This window comes from Martes martes (genome assembly GCF_963455335.1).
Source record: "Martes martes genome assembly, chromosome: 9".
NCBI classification, from domain to species: domain Eukaryota; kingdom Metazoa; phylum Chordata; class Mammalia; order Carnivora; family Mustelidae; genus Martes; species Martes martes.
In genome coordinates this window covers 12,938,502-12,953,694 of record NC_137896.1, presented here as the reverse complement: position 1 = coordinate 12,953,694, position 15,193 = coordinate 12,938,502, and the positions used below count along the sequence as shown (strand labels likewise).

The window sequence follows — 15,193 nt, the reverse complement described above, 5'->3', positions numbered from 1 at the left end:
GGGATCACACCCAAAACACGGGTATAAGGTCAGCACCCCCATCGGAGACAACGGAAGGAGGATATTGTCTGTTCTTTTAGATTTATGTAACCCCGGAAAAGACCTGACCTTGATCATCCTAAGGAGGATTTTTCAGTACGCTGGGTTTTAGGAAGTCAAGGACTTTTTTTCCTTTAAAAAAAAAAAAAAGCTGAATTTCCTGACTCCTCCACTTGAGTGTGGGGGGCTTTCTCCGTGGTCATCACATCTGCCTGACCCTCCTCTGTCCTTCTGCTCCTGAGTCCCCTCCAGGTCATGGGCAAGGGCACAGGCAGAGCCAGAAGGGAGGCTCCCCAAGCAGTGAGGATTCTTCCCCGGGGTGACAGGACACGCCAGATACTGGATGCTGCCCCTGCACCTTGCAGGTGAGGAGGGGGCTCTGAACCCAGGTTTCCTAGGAACGGTGCACCAGGGCGATCCCGCTGTGGTTTCTAACCTGCGCATGCACTCTCCCTGCCTCCCTTTCCTCCCAGGTGACCAAAAAATATCCCGTTACTGTTGAGGAGCGAGCCTAGCCCCTCTCCTTAGACAACAGGTCCTCCTCTTTCTACTGATTTGCAGAAGCACACAGCTGGCTTCACAGAAGGGCTGCTGCTCTGCAGTGACAACGGCTGGCCCTCTGTTCCAAATAAAAACCTGGAATGTGCAACCCGAAAAGATTTTAGGCTTAAGGCACCCTTTGGGGTTACTACTTAGACACTAAAATATTTTGATTTCTAGAAGATTCTAGCAGTTTACAGAAGGGAAAAAAGGCCATAGGAAATTCCATTTCACCTAGAAATTTGGAATGTATACTCTTATCACCTACATAGCCCAGAAAAGAGGGAATCTCTTAAGCGCTAACATTCCAGAAGCTGCCCCTGCTTATCAACCTGTTTATTGTAGAGTTTGGTCACAGGCTTTCTAAGAAAAGAATGGAAAGTACTGATGTTGTACGGTAAACACAGCAACAGCAAGGTCTCTACGGAAGCTCTCTCTTTGCCTCTATCCTAAGTTCACCAGCTAGAAAGCGTTTTGCTACCTAAGGCTCCAAATTCTATACGTAAGCTTCATTCCCAGCTGAAGGTGAACTCAAGGTTACCACAGCACACTCCAGAATGCCCTTCACTTCATAAACTTGTAAGTGAAAACACAACGCTGAAAAAACTGCTCTACTGCAGAGTCTGATACAAAGCTGATTCTTCAGGGCGCCTGGGTGGCGCAGTGGGTTAAGCTTCTGCCTCTGGCTCGGGTCGTGATCTGAGGGTCCTGGGATTAAGCCCCACATCGGGCTCTCTGCTCAGCAGAGAGCCTGCTTCGCCCCTCTCTCTGCCTACTTGTGATCTCTCTCTCTGTCAAATAAACAAATAAAATCTTAAAAAAAAAAAAAAAAGCTGATTCTTCAAGATCAAAACTACCATCAAGGGACTCCAGATTAAAGACTGGTAGTCTTTGTCCCAACCCCTGGGACAATGCCCTACCTGAATTATGTTTTAGAATCACCTTCAGCTTAATTACATACACCACACACATGGGGTCTCCCAGACATAATTCCTTCAGACATCAGTGCAAGGAAGAGCTGTGTTTCATTTAATCAACTGGGATTATTATTATTATTATTATTATTATTGAAAAAGAGGAGATCCTTTAAGGGACTGTATTTCCCTTGTTGCATTGACTGCTAGGAAGCTCACAGCCAAAATGAAAGTCCAACTGTGCTAACTCTGAAGGCTAGAACATATTTCTGTGCATAAAACGTTCCCAGACCGCTTCCTATTCTACTTTCATCTTTTACAGACTTTATTTACATTCTGTTTTGTGGTTAAATATTCTTGTCAATCTGTTACGGAGTCTTTCTGGAAGGGGAAGAGTCATAAAACCAAACCATCCAAAGGTACGTTCTAGAAAATAAGGAACTGTTTCGTTCACAGGAGCACTGTGCCATCTCTGTATCCAAATATTCCCACAAACCACATGGAACAAATGCTACCCCCCTATTGTTTTCTGCCACATTTGCCTCAAACCGCAATCCATAACACTTCATCTGATTTTTCAGAGGCCAGCCGGAAATCTAAGGTTACCCAGGAATGGGGTGCTGTTCTTAACTTCCTGCCCCACTCAACTGCTTCTCTTTCTCCCTCCACTGCCCCATTCAGAGACATTCCATCCTCTTCTGAAGAACTGCAAGAATTCTCGCACCTTAACTGAGATTCCACAGCAAACCAGGTGGACAAGGACTACTCGCTCTAAGCAGCCAGGCTCAGAAACCCCCAGGGGGCATAGAACCACATCTTACTCAAGAGTATGGTTGAGAAGTCTGCTGTCAAAAGTTGGGCATGGTCCAAAACCCTTCAGGTGTTCACAGAGTACATAGTTTTGTGCCTATGACCACCAGCTTGTCCTTAGGCAATCTTTTTCCTGGGCCCTTAATTAATTCTTCAATTTTATCTTTCTCGGGCATTGGAATCACCTCATACCCACGTGCCAAACCAACTGGAAAACGTGCTGACTGCTCTGACCCAGGGAACGACACCTTTCCCATCCTTCCCATGTTCCTTCTGGAGGGTCTGCCAACACGCCTGGGCCGCGCAGGCTTGCGGGCAGTTACTGCTGGTTCAGCCTGTAACAGCGCCAATGGAAGCACCACCGGGATCAGGCAGTGGTTCTCAGCTAGAAGAGACACTCGCCTCCCAGGGAACCAATGGCAATGTCAAGACATCTCTCACCGCCGTAACTGAGCAGATGCTCCTGGCATCTGGTGGGTAGAGGCCCAGGATGCTATTAAACATCCTCCAATGCACAGACATGAAGTATTACTCTACACAAAATGTCAACAGCGTCAGTGCTGAGAAATCCTGGACTCGGGTCAGCGAAACACACATGCCGTGGAACACCATTTCAGGTGCCCACCATCCAACACCGTCCCCAAATCTATGGCCCCAAGAAGCACTCAGCTCTCCAGTACCACCTCCCCAAATGATCTCCTAATTCCAGTAAGAAAATACCTGGGGAGGTGCCTGGGCAGCATGAAGGGAAGAAAGGGAGCTGAACTCCTCAAGATCTTTGAACCGAACTCTTCTAACAATTTCAACCTTGTCACATGTCTAAACGTGGACAAACACTTTAGGGAAATAAGTAAGCCTATTGGGAAAGCAGGTGCTTCGGCTAAAAATGACCTTGATGCTAGAAACACCTACTGTTTTTCACTTTTCTGGGCTCAAAATCAACCACATTGGGTACTAAGCAGATGCAATGCCAGCAGGCCTTGTGGGGGGGCGGGCGTCAGCCATGGGCCTGATCAGTGACTTAGCCAGGTGACCTCGACCCAACCAAAGCTCCACTCTAGTACCTCCCTTTCCGATGTCGGAGGGTCACATAACTTCTGGAAATACAAATGCAAGGTGGCACTCTAAACCAAACCAAGAAACCGGAAACTGGTGCGATCACTTACCATCCTGCTTGGGAGATGTTTCTTTGGGTTCCTTCTTATTTTTACGACCCTCCCGCCCAGAATGGTCTTCTCCTAAATCTATGACAAGTTCACTTTCTGAATCGGAGTCCAGGCCCAAATGTACCGTTGGGGAATCGGTCTCATCCTTCCCCTTCAGTTTATCCTTTGTGGGATGAGGGGAGGCTTTCGCTTTCTCTGAAAAGTCCTTCTCGGGCGGGGGGCTTGCTTTTTCCTTCACTGAGCCCAGATCCGCTTTCTCGCTGGCTGGTGAAGTGCTTTTCAGCTCTTCCTTAGGCTCCACCGGGCTGGCCAGTTTGGGCTTTTTTTTGACAGCCGATGGCTCTTTGTCCACCCGGCTACCCTCTTTGTCTTCTGCGTCTTCTGGCTCATTCTTGGACTTCTGCTCATCGTCACTGATATACTCACTATCGCTACTATCAGACTTCTCGGAATCTTCCGAATCGCTGTGCTCTACGGCCGTGTAAACATCTTCCGAGATTTCATTTATGCCTAAATTCAAAGAGAAAACCCAGCATGTGGCGTAGTCACAAAATAAAGAGCAGGACCTAAAACGCAAACATTTTCCACGCCAAATGCTGGAATAAAAAAAAAAAAAAAAACACATTTCAAATCTCATCACACTGGCCTGGTGGGCTTACCGGTGAGCTGCAGCTGACAAACGGAACTCGGGTTTGCAGAGGGTTTCAGTTACTGACACTCAGAGATGACAATGGACCAGACCATGTAAACTTTAAATTTATCCGGAGCTACATCTCTGCGTCCCTGATAACTCACTGAGATGTAGAGGATGGGAGGGATGGAAGGGAACAACAGAGATGAGCTGTTAAAATGGGTCCATTTTACAGATCAGAAAATAGAGGCCCAGAGAAATCCCTTATGCTAGGACCAAGACAGAGGCAAGGCCAGAACCCTGGGCTCCTGACAGACCACTAGCACTCTTCCCACAAATTCCCGAAGCATTCAAGTCCTTTTCCCTTTGTCTCCAGGACTCTGAGAAATAAGCCAGAGCCTTAAAGCAGAGGCTGCCAACTCACAGCCCCCAAGCCACATCAGGCCAGCACACATGTTATGTAGGAAGCAAGAATTTGGACCAGCAGGTATTTTGTTGTTTGCTTTTCACTTAGAACGAACGTACCTCCCAATTCACAAGAAAGGAAATTTCACACAGAAATCAAGACAGCAGGCTTATATGCAAAGAGCAGAGGATCTGGCCCCTCTGGGTCACAGGCCTGCAAGGCAGTGGCTGCCTAGAGCCATGAAGCCCCTCACAGCTTCCCTCAGGGACACACCACCTCCGGCTGACCCAAGAGCCCAGGCCTCCCTCCTGCTCCCTGCGCTGATGCCGCATCAAGCCACCATCTTGTCTGCCCTGACAGCGGAGTCAAGAGCAAAGTCACGCCCTTGCGCATCTCTACCCAAAGCTAGACAAAATGACAACGTGGCAGGTGTTCCTCACTCACTCACACACATACACACAGGAAAAAGTGTATTCCGTTTAACCCAATTCTGTGTCCTGCTCCCAGTAATGACTGTCCTCTGGCCACAGGTAAACAATACTACCCCCTAAAAGTCTAAAATAAGAAAAACCCAATTTGTACGGTCTTCATTCTAGAGCAATGGCCACCATGACAGGGGGTGGAGGGAGTGGTGGGGGAAGGTAGTCACTCTCCTGACCCAGACACACTGAAAGGAAACCGCAAACAGATAAAAGCCATGAGCAGCCTAGCAGAATCATTATGGAATTACATGCCTCCACCGGGACTTGATCCAAACCAGGAAAAGCCAAAATACCAAAACTCAGACCTAGTATAACGTCTGGGACCCTAAGGCTTATACTACTGTAGTTAACAGTCAAGACACCAGGACAAGTGTGACCACATATGTGATAAGAAAAGCTTGGACACCAGAGCCCAAAGGACATGAATTCAAATCCTGCATTTGTATTCACTGTGTGACCTCAACTACTGACCTAGCTCTCTGAGCCTCAGTTTCTTCATCTGCAAAATGGGACTGATAATTGTTTCAACCTCCCAGGACAAGCTATGCACCGTGAATAGTACAGTGCAAGGTACGCAGGAAATGGTGAACAGAAATATTAAAATTCTTATTAACGTTAATCATGAATTGAGGAGTTAGACCAGCTGCGTGGAAGGACCCAAAGTGCGTATTTAAACAGCCTGCAAAATTTCAACCACGCTATTCAATGTCCTAATCGAACAGAAAATCCAACAAGAAATGTCCTCTTCTGGCCTTTCTGGAGGGCCCCTGACTATAGCTTATTCATCCCAAGGTCCACAGCACCCAGACACTGCAAACCTCACCATGGTGGGCTCTCTCTCCTGAGGCCAGCCATCAGCTACTTCTCTGCAAATACTCTCCTGGCTTTGTTCACTAAGTCAACAGACATTCCAGAGCCATCTATTACATACACAAGTACTGTGGAGAACATAAATGCTTGTAAGGCAGGCTCCCTCCCCTCTAGGAGCTCCCAATCTGGCTTCCAGTCTAGAGGGACCCACCCTCTCCCCCAAACACAAAGAGACCGCTGATGCTTCCAAGCAATAAAGTGAGACAGGAGGCAGCAGACAGGGAGGGGAGGGCAATCAGAGGAGACTTCCTGGGTGAGGCGATGCCTGAGGTCAGCCTTAGGGAAAGCGTTTCGGGAGGCAGTGTGAAGGCAGGCAGCACGGGGAAGATGGAGGGAGGCAAGAGGCATACAAGCAGAACGCGAGTGCCGGGTGGGAAGGGCTCAGTCCGCAGCAGAAGAGTCTGTGTTGGACATGTGCGTGGGACACTCTGGATCCTGACACTAGGACCCTGACGTAGGCTGAAAAGGGAGCATGGGGCAAACTCAGGAGAATCACTCCCCTTGCAAACTCCCCTACCACCTGCACCTTGAGTCTGCAGGCTGCCACAACCAGAGCATATGCTGGGTGGAACTGGTAGAACCCTTCCGGACCACTAACTGGCAAATCTGAAACATTGTGCCGTGAGTGAGGCTGTTCTTCCGTTGCACAAACAAGGCCAAGGTCAAGCAGCTGCCAACAGCAGCCGGGATCCAACTTCGGCTTCGTCCGGGCAGTGACCCCATACAAAGAGTCAACGGTGACGATGGAGACCAACAGCACCTGTGCGAGCAAACCAAAGGACGTACCTAATTGTGCTTTGCAACTCTCTATGGTCTTGTCAAGATTGAGCTGGAACCTGCTTCGGATCTGCCGCTTGGGCGAGATGAGGGGAACAGGCGCCGTCTGCTGCTGGACCGACTCGCTCAGCTCCTTCAGGTCCATCTCGGCCTTGCTCCGATCTGAAAGACACGGTCACAGCCCCGTCAGGCAGGCGCTGGGCGGAGGACTAGGCAACGCTCATCGCTTAGCTTCCTTCTCATAAACATGCGCTCTAGAACACAGCAGGGAGAGAAACCTCCAACCTTCTCACTGTCTGTCCCAGCAACATCATCTGCTCGACGACGGGCTGACTTGGAGATAAAAGCCCGAGAACACATTTGGCAGGTTTACCCAGTCTACTGAACAGTCGCCTGGGTGGCTTTCAATATTTAAAATGCACAATCCCAGCCAGATGGTTGTCTGCGGAACGCCGCGTCATTGGGGAGCTCCGAAGCCAAAGGTTACAGTAATATATTCAATCTCAGTATCAGCAGATAAAGTCACACCAAGTCTGGCCAGAGTGTACTTCTAACTCCAGGCCCAGATCAGAGAGGGCTTGTACCCAAGGGATGTGGAGCGCCTCCCCCACCACGACCGCCCCGGAGCGTGCACACGGAACTGGAGGCCCGGTTCCTCGTTTACCACGGAGACTTCACTTTTCGTTCCTAGCTGATCTAGACAGGAGCTCAAGTCAGAAAAGGAGGGCACGTGTCGGATGGGCAGACCTCCTGCTTTGGGGCCAGGCATCCTTCTGAAGACAGATGAACAGATTAGCCCTGGATATTCAACCTGTGTCTTCTCGCTCAGATACAGTGAGAGCTCCTGGCCCTGGTCCCAGGCAAAGGCCTCTGACGGAGGACTCAGGGCTAGGGGTCCAGCCACCCTCCCCACTTCTGCCACAGGCTCCTTATATGACCAAGTAGAACAGATTCCATGGGTCTGTGAGCTAGCGTTGCTTGAATTCCTCCCCCACCTCCTCCAGAACCCCCTAAAACAGAAGAAAGGGACCAAATGAAGGTGTCTGCACAGGCCCAGAAAGCAATGAGACTTCACAGGCCTCCCTGCCTGCCACCCTCTGGTGTGCCCCTCTCTCTCCCCTCTACCCCAAGCAGAGAATGTGGGGCACACGCCCTGCCCTGGCCAATTTCAGAAAAAAACTGGAACGCGTGTGACATCCACCAAGGACAAAGACAAGAAGCCACCTCTGAGCCTGCTGCCACCACCTGGGAGCTCACTCTTGGACATCCTCCATCTCCCTGCTCCCTCCGCAAACGCCACCTTGCTCCAGCAGGCCAGGGTATGGTCAGAGAGCTGGACCACCCGGGCTGCTCAAAACCTTCATTCTCTGCTCGTTTCCATTTTCCATCATGACCCACGCACCTTCCCCTTCACCCAAGAATGGGGCCGTCTCCCACCCTGCACACCCAGAGATTTGTTCCTTTAGAGCAACCAGAGGGAGGCAGCTTCCCAAGGCCCCAGCCAGCCCACTGACAGCTAACCAGAGCAACGAACCACTCCAAGTTGATTTTATCACCATAATGAGGTCCTGACCAAGGTAGGATTAGGAAGGGCCCTTTCCCAAAAACATACTGGGAGGCGGGGGAGCCCTCAGAGAGATTCCGGGTGTGAGCTGCTCACAGCAAGCAGACACCATCCTTGTCCTGCGAGACAGGGCTCCATATCCGGCTGTGAGTGTGAGTGTACATGTGCGCGGGCATCCGTGTGCACATGTGTGTGCAGGACTGGACATGCTCACAGAGAGGATGGGGTGAAGGCACAGGCACTTCGGAAGTCAGGGGAAGAACCTTCATGCAAATTAACCTGCGAAGCAGCTCAAAAAGAGAACGCAGGGGCCAAACGGTAATAAAACAGCAAGGGGGGGCGGGGCGCAGAGGAGGAGGAAGAGGACCAGGGACACCGCAAGAAAAAAGAAACCCCTGATTCAAGAGCAGTACTGGCAGGACTTAAGGCTCCAACAGTTGAGTTGCGGATGTGACAGGCAAGGGGGGGAGGCAGGGGAGGGGGGGAGGCTGTCTCCTAACTTCCGCTTTCAGAAATGAGAAAGTGGGCAGGATTCCTAAGGGAAAAAGGCAGCCTTTCAAGTATAAAGTTGTCAAAGAAAAAATCTCACAAAACCATATTCCCTCAGCGTCCTCAATAATGTTCTGAAGCCAGTTACCAAAAAAACACCATCTACGCTACCAGGAGTCAGCCAAGTTTTTCTATAGAACGCCAAAGTGACCTGGGCTCTGCGGGCCATGCAGGCTCTGCTGCCAAAGTGGCCCTACATGATGTGTAAACAAACTGATGACACTGTGTTCCAATAAAACTTTATTTACAAAAACAGTTGGAGGCCGGGTTTGGTCCAAAGACTGTAATAAAATCTGCCACCCCCTCTTGCCATGTTAATTGCAATCTTATCTGCACAATGAAATCACCTACAGAGCTTTAAAAAGAAAAAAAGCCTTGTTCCTCCCTCCCAGAGAATGTGAATTAACTGGGGCGGGGGTCAGGACATTGGCCCTCTCCAGACCCGAGGCCAGGCTGGTTAGGTGGGTTGAGCCCTTGAGTCCGTGACTCTTGATCTCAGGGTCATGAGTTCAAGCCTCACATTGGGCAGGGAGCCTACTTAAAAATAATAATAATTAGATTTAAAAAAAAAAAAAAAAGGGACCCAGATGATTCTAACTGGCAGCTAAGGCTGAGAACCCCTGTATTAGCCCAATCTTCTATGTGAGTTTAAAAAAAAATCATCCTGGGGTGCCTGGACGACTCAGTCCGTTAAGGCTCAGGTCATGATCTCTGGGTTAGGAGATCGAGCTCTCTCTCTCAAATAAATAAATAAATAAATAAATAAATAAATCTTTAAGAAAAAAGAAAACTCCTCCTGATTTGCCTTAACCTTTGTATCTCTGTGTTAACCTTCTAAACCTAGGGCTCATTAAGAGACCAACACCTCACCAGAACACTCCTGTGTGTGCGCGTTAACTGTATGTCTAACAGTAAACGCAATCTTTTAAATTTAGCCTAAAAAGGCTGCCCTCGGAAATACTCATCATCAGGAGGAATGAAAAGAAGGTAAAGGACCTCATTTTACAGTGAAGGTTTCTCTGGTCGATAAGCCACAGTAATGTTTATCCTAACAAGAACCCACCAAAAGCCAGGAAGGGCCTGGGATCAGGTCCCTAGGAGCAGACCTTCAGGAGTTTAGCCAAATCTAATTAATTTTCTCGAATTGTCAGCTGCGTTTGAGTTTCCCGTGCCTCTTGTTTAGCTAAAAGTGGCTTATCGGGACATCTTCCACCCCTGCCCTTCTGTATCAGGAATATCTTCAGAATCCACCTTTGCTGCCAACATTTTGAACTTTTCCGCTGATACGAAGACAGCTTGGGCTATAAATGGAAACCAGGGTGAAAAAAATACCAACGCTAGAGAAAGAGACATGATCTTACATTTCTGGAGGGAGCATGTATCAGAAGCATCCCTTCAGAGGGCAATTTGGCAGTATCTCTCACAACGTCAACCACACACGGCCTCTGACCGGAGATTCTACTTCTAGGAACTCATCCTATGGCTATGCTCCCACATGGGCTAAAAGGCTCTTCACTGCAGCTATTTTCAACAGCAAAACAGCCTAGAGCCAATAAATAAGTCAACACTTCACCTTGAGGCGGAACAAAATACCGCTGCTACATGAAAACCGTATCAGATCTTTATGTGCTGTTCTAGAAAAGCCAATCTATTTAATGAAAACGAAGGTGACAACCGGAGGGACACATTAGTGCTGGTGTAGGGGAGGAAAGAAGGAACTGGAACACAGATCTGAATATGTGTGTTCTTGGGATTTCTCAATGCTGGCCCTATTGGTATTTGGGGCTGGATAAGTCTTTGTGGGGGCCAGTAGGGAAGTGGGAGGCTGGCGGGGGGCATCCTGTGCATTGTCGGCTGGTCAGCGCTTTCCTGGCCTCACCCACCAGATGCCAGCAGCACCCATATCCCAGTTGTGACCATAAAAATGTCTCTAGGGCCGCCTCCAGACGGCTCCCGTGCTGCTCACTCTTGATCTCTACACCTCACGTTGGGTATGGAGATTACCGAAAAATAACACCGCCACAGATTGCCAAATGTCCCCCTAGCAGACAAAAATCACCCAGGTTGAAAACTGGTGTAACCGTGGTCCTCTGTTGGGTGGGGCACGGAGACGTGATCAGGTTACAGACAAACTGGCTTTTCATTAAACATCTTCTGTCCTCTTAAACGTCTCTTACCATGTGCCTCCATGACTTATAAAAAATAAACTCTTTATAAGAAAAATATAAAAAAGAAAAAGAAAAATATAAGCACATCTTTTTCAACTGAAAAAAAAAATAGATTTCTTGGGGTGCCTGGGTGGCTCAGCTAAGGAAGCGTTCCACTCTTCATCTGGGCTCAGGTCATGATCTCAGGGTCTGGGCTCTGGGCTGCTTGGGATTCTCCCTCTCCCTTTCCCTCTGCACTCTCCACCTCCCTCCTCTTGTGAGGTCCCTCTATCAAGACAAAAAAAAAAAAAAAAAAAAGAAAAGAAAGAAAGAAACAGATTTCCTCTGTTCAAAAGCTCCTGGGTGACTGTAACCGATAGAGTTCCAGGAGCTACAAAATGGTGGCTCCTTCAAGGGAATAGTACCACCCAGCCCACAGACCCTGGTAAATATCTCTTATCAATCAAAGCCAAGCAGAGTTCTTCCTCATGTCACCCACGGGGTGGGGGGGAGGGGGGAAGATCAAGACAATCTGTGGAAAGCCTGGGTCTCGAACACATGCTCTCAAGGGATGCCTGACTTCAAGGTATCACTTTATCCAGAGAAAGAAAGGCGACCTCCCATCAGTGACAGCCAAGGGAATAACCAAGCAGCAGCGCGCCGGGTCTGACAACTTCCCGTTGCTGTCAGCATCTCTCACTGAGCACCAGACACATGTGTGTTACCAACAGGATCACTCAACTGCTGTGTTTGTTCAGTCCAAAGCAAACACCCTGCGTGATAAGAGAAGACAAGATTCCTGGAGACAGAAACGGGGTCTGGAAGATGAAAAGAATCAGGCCTTCCTCCTCTTGTCCTGACTGATGACTTATTTTCCATACAGTCACAGAAAGGGGCTGTAACCATCCACCAGCCTTCTGCTCTGTGTTTCAGAGCCGCCAGGAGGCCTGAGACAGCCAATGAGGGCCCGGCGTCTCCGCGAACAGGCGACAACAGCCTCTGCAGAAGCTTTCCCCTTCGTCATGCGCCAAAATTAAGTCTAAGAATCATACACGCAGCTGATGACCCATGGGCTGGGCTTCGGTATTCTGGGTTGGACTTCTCTGTTTTGACTAAAGAGAGTTCTCATTTTTAATGCAATTGATTACCGATTTTTAAAAACGAGAAAGAGTTCATATAAAAATCTGCATTCCTGTGTTTTCTGGAAAACTCAGCGTCTGACACACAGGTTCTACTTGTGGGAGCTGCATCCTTCGAAAAAGCAATCCGTCCTCCGCAGGAGTGCCCATTCGAAATCCTCACCCTACCCCCCCACCCCCACCCCACAGCTAGGCCAACGTAACCAAAGGCACAAGAAGCTGTGTCCGGGGCCTGCCAGCATCCGGACACGGCCCTGTCTTGCAGCGCGGTAGCTCACGTAACGTGGCTGAGAGCACAAAGTACAAGGCAGACAGGCCTGAGGCCACAGGCCAAACGTGACGGCGAACCACAGGATGCTGGCAGAGCAGCTAACTTCGCTTCTCTGTGCCTCAGTTTCTACTGCACTAAAACGGGGCTGTTATCTACCTTGGAGACTGCTGTAGTTTTTTCAACAGTTTTAATTTACAGAGAGTAAAACCCAGGGGGAAATATAGTTGTAGGAGCTTTAACACCTTTCTACAGGTGTGTGTAACCAGTGTCACCATTCAAAGAATCCCTTCGCAGTTTGTAGTCAAGACCTCCCTGACCCCAACCCCATGCCCCCCCGACCCCGCCTAAAAGAAATCACTCAGGATTTCCAGCTCTCTCATTTGGTCTTTTCCAGTCTTTTTTTTTTTTTTTTCCCTAAATGAAATACCATTTTGTTAGATATAATAATGTTGTCAGCATCCCCAGCACAGTCTCATTTCTATCTGCTTAAAGTAGTTACACAGATACCAGACATGAAAAAAAAAAGCCCCACGGGATGCCAGGATGGCTCAGTGGGTTAAGTGTCCAACTCTTGATCTCAGGGTCATGAGTTCAAGCCCTACACTGGGTGGTTCCATGCTGGGTGTGGAGCCTACTTAAAAAGAAAAAAAAAGAAAAAGAAAAAAAAAAAAAAAAAAAACAAAGAAAAGTAGCCCCATATAAAGCATCAGCCCTGACCCAGGCAGGCTCTTGAGGATTATCTAGAACTTCCCTCTACTGTCTGATCCTTCTACTCAGCCACGACACTTTCCACCGGTCCCTCTCTGATCCTCTTCCCATTAGGTAACTGAAACGCTGCCCCATAAAACACCCGGATTCCCAATGCTTTTGTTCCCACTGACAAACAAAGCATGTGTCCTAGAATGGGAGGAGCCGGGGGCGGCGGGGGACGGGGGGGGGGGGGGGGGGGCACGTCTGCACAGGAGAGCCTCAGGTCCCACCATGCCCACCCACCGGCACACACAATGAGAAGAAATTCTTCACCGCCACCACGGATAGGCCAACCTGAAAGACTCCCCCCCCCACGCCCCCCCACCCCGCCATCACAAGGATGTCCAAGAAAGGAGCTACTGTGGCCACACATGACTGGCAGAGAGAAGCGTGACCATGAGAACAGCCTCTGCACACTGTTCCTTTTCAGGGTGTGGAGGTGGAGGGAGGGTGTGAGAAAGCAAACCACACTAGTGAGATCAACGAATGTGCCCCAGGGGCGCAAAGGGGTCTGTTTTGTGCAAGTGAGCAATTTGCACCAGCCCATCTGAGCTGGAGCCCCGGAAGTTACCATTCTGCCTGCCGGAGCACATCTGGGCTGCACTAACAGGGGAGCCAGGGCAGACCAGGCTCTGGGCTCCATGGACCCACGAGCTTCTTCTAGCCCGGCCGCCTACTGGCTCCGTGATCCTGGGCACCTGCAGCCTCCCCCCCCAGACCCCTGTGTCTCCATCTGAAAGGGCACTGGGCACTGCAGGACAAGATCAACCAGGAGAGTACTGGCCTCCAGAGTCTGTGAATTCACACTGAGCACCATTCCACACAGGAAGCTGCAATCCCTCTCTTCCTAAAACCCTGGGTTCTGAGTCTCCCTTCCCGGCTCTGACAACGAAAAATGTCTCCAGACTTTGCCTAGTGTCCCCTGGAAGGGGAGTGAGGGAACAGCCCCGGGGAAGACAGCTGCATAGGCTATCCTCAACACAGCACCAAGCATGGTCCTTCGAAAATGCTCAGTCAGCTCACATCCCTCCGATGCTCCAATAGCCCCATGCCAGGGTCTGCGCCAGGGTCTGCACCAGGGTCCACACCAGGGTCCACAGGGCTGACAGACCTCAGCTCCTCACCTTTCTCCCACTCACCCACTGGGACAACCACCTTGGCCTCCCCGTCAGCATCCCTTATCCTAAGGCTTGTAAATCTCTAGTTACTCCTTCAAGGTTTTCCTCCCAATACAGGGATGGATAGTTTTTCTTCTCATGCCAATCTAAGTTTAAATACCACCTCAAGTCAGCTCAGTGGCGAGCCTGTGAGATGGGAGCCCGCTTCTCCCTCTCCCACTCCCCCTGCCTGTCTTCCTTCTCTAGCTGTCTGTCAAATAAAAACTTTTTAAAAATACATAACATGCATACATACCACCTCGCCAACGCCTTCCCGAACCACTGCCTCTTCCAAACCACACCCAACCTGCCTCTCACTCTCCTTCCCATGTTAGCACACTTGACCTTCTCTCACAGGGGGAACTGTCCTGTTCATTTACCTTATCTCTCTCTCATTTTCTAGAACCCAGATCTGTGTGAGAGCAGGACCCTCGCTCACCAATCCCTGCCCCGTGCCTGAAACAGCACACAGCATGTAATTCTCAATGAAAATCTATGATCATCGCTTCTCGGCCTTTTGGCTAAGATCAAGTGAAAATCTATGATCATGATGGAATGAATCAATAAAATAACTTCACAAATGAATATTTAGCATTTCCGGTGATAATTTTTATGAAAACTTTCGCCTGAGGTAGTGATTTAAAAAAAAAAAAAAAAAAAACAGGGGTGCCTGGTGGCTCAGTGGGTTAAAGCCTCTGCCTTCAGCTTAGGTCATGATCCCAGGGTCCTGAGATCGAGCCCCACTTCGGGCTCTCTGCTCAGAAGGGAGCCTGCTTCTGCCTGCCTCTCTGTGAAATAAATAAATAAAATATTTAAAAAAAAAAAATGAACTCCAATGGGGGTGGGGGGACAAGCTACTAAGTCAGGGTTAAAGACCAGCATTTTTTTAAAAATTAAAAGAGAATTTTAAAAAAAAATGTATATCAGAATGCACTGCACATAGAAAAAGGAACTACTATTCATAAAACTTTATATACATCG

General features: G+C 49.1%; 1 protein-coding gene across 1 annotated transcript in view; it reads right to left on the bottom strand.

Moving 5' to 3' along the window:
- ZMYND8 (zinc finger MYND-type containing 8) overlaps positions 1 to 15,193 on the bottom strand; it is a 125,100-nt gene that overhangs the window by 25,156 nt on the left and 84,751 nt on the right. Inside the window, exons 14-15 of the mRNA XM_080813054.1 lie at positions 6,645 to 6,797; positions 3,470 to 3,979 (exon numbers count right to left, since the gene is read on the bottom strand). Coding sequence (XP_080669180.1) covers positions 3,470 to 3,979; positions 6,645 to 6,797 — 663 coding nt within the window. The remainder of the gene's footprint in view (positions 1 to 3,469; positions 3,980 to 6,644; positions 6,798 to 15,193) is intronic.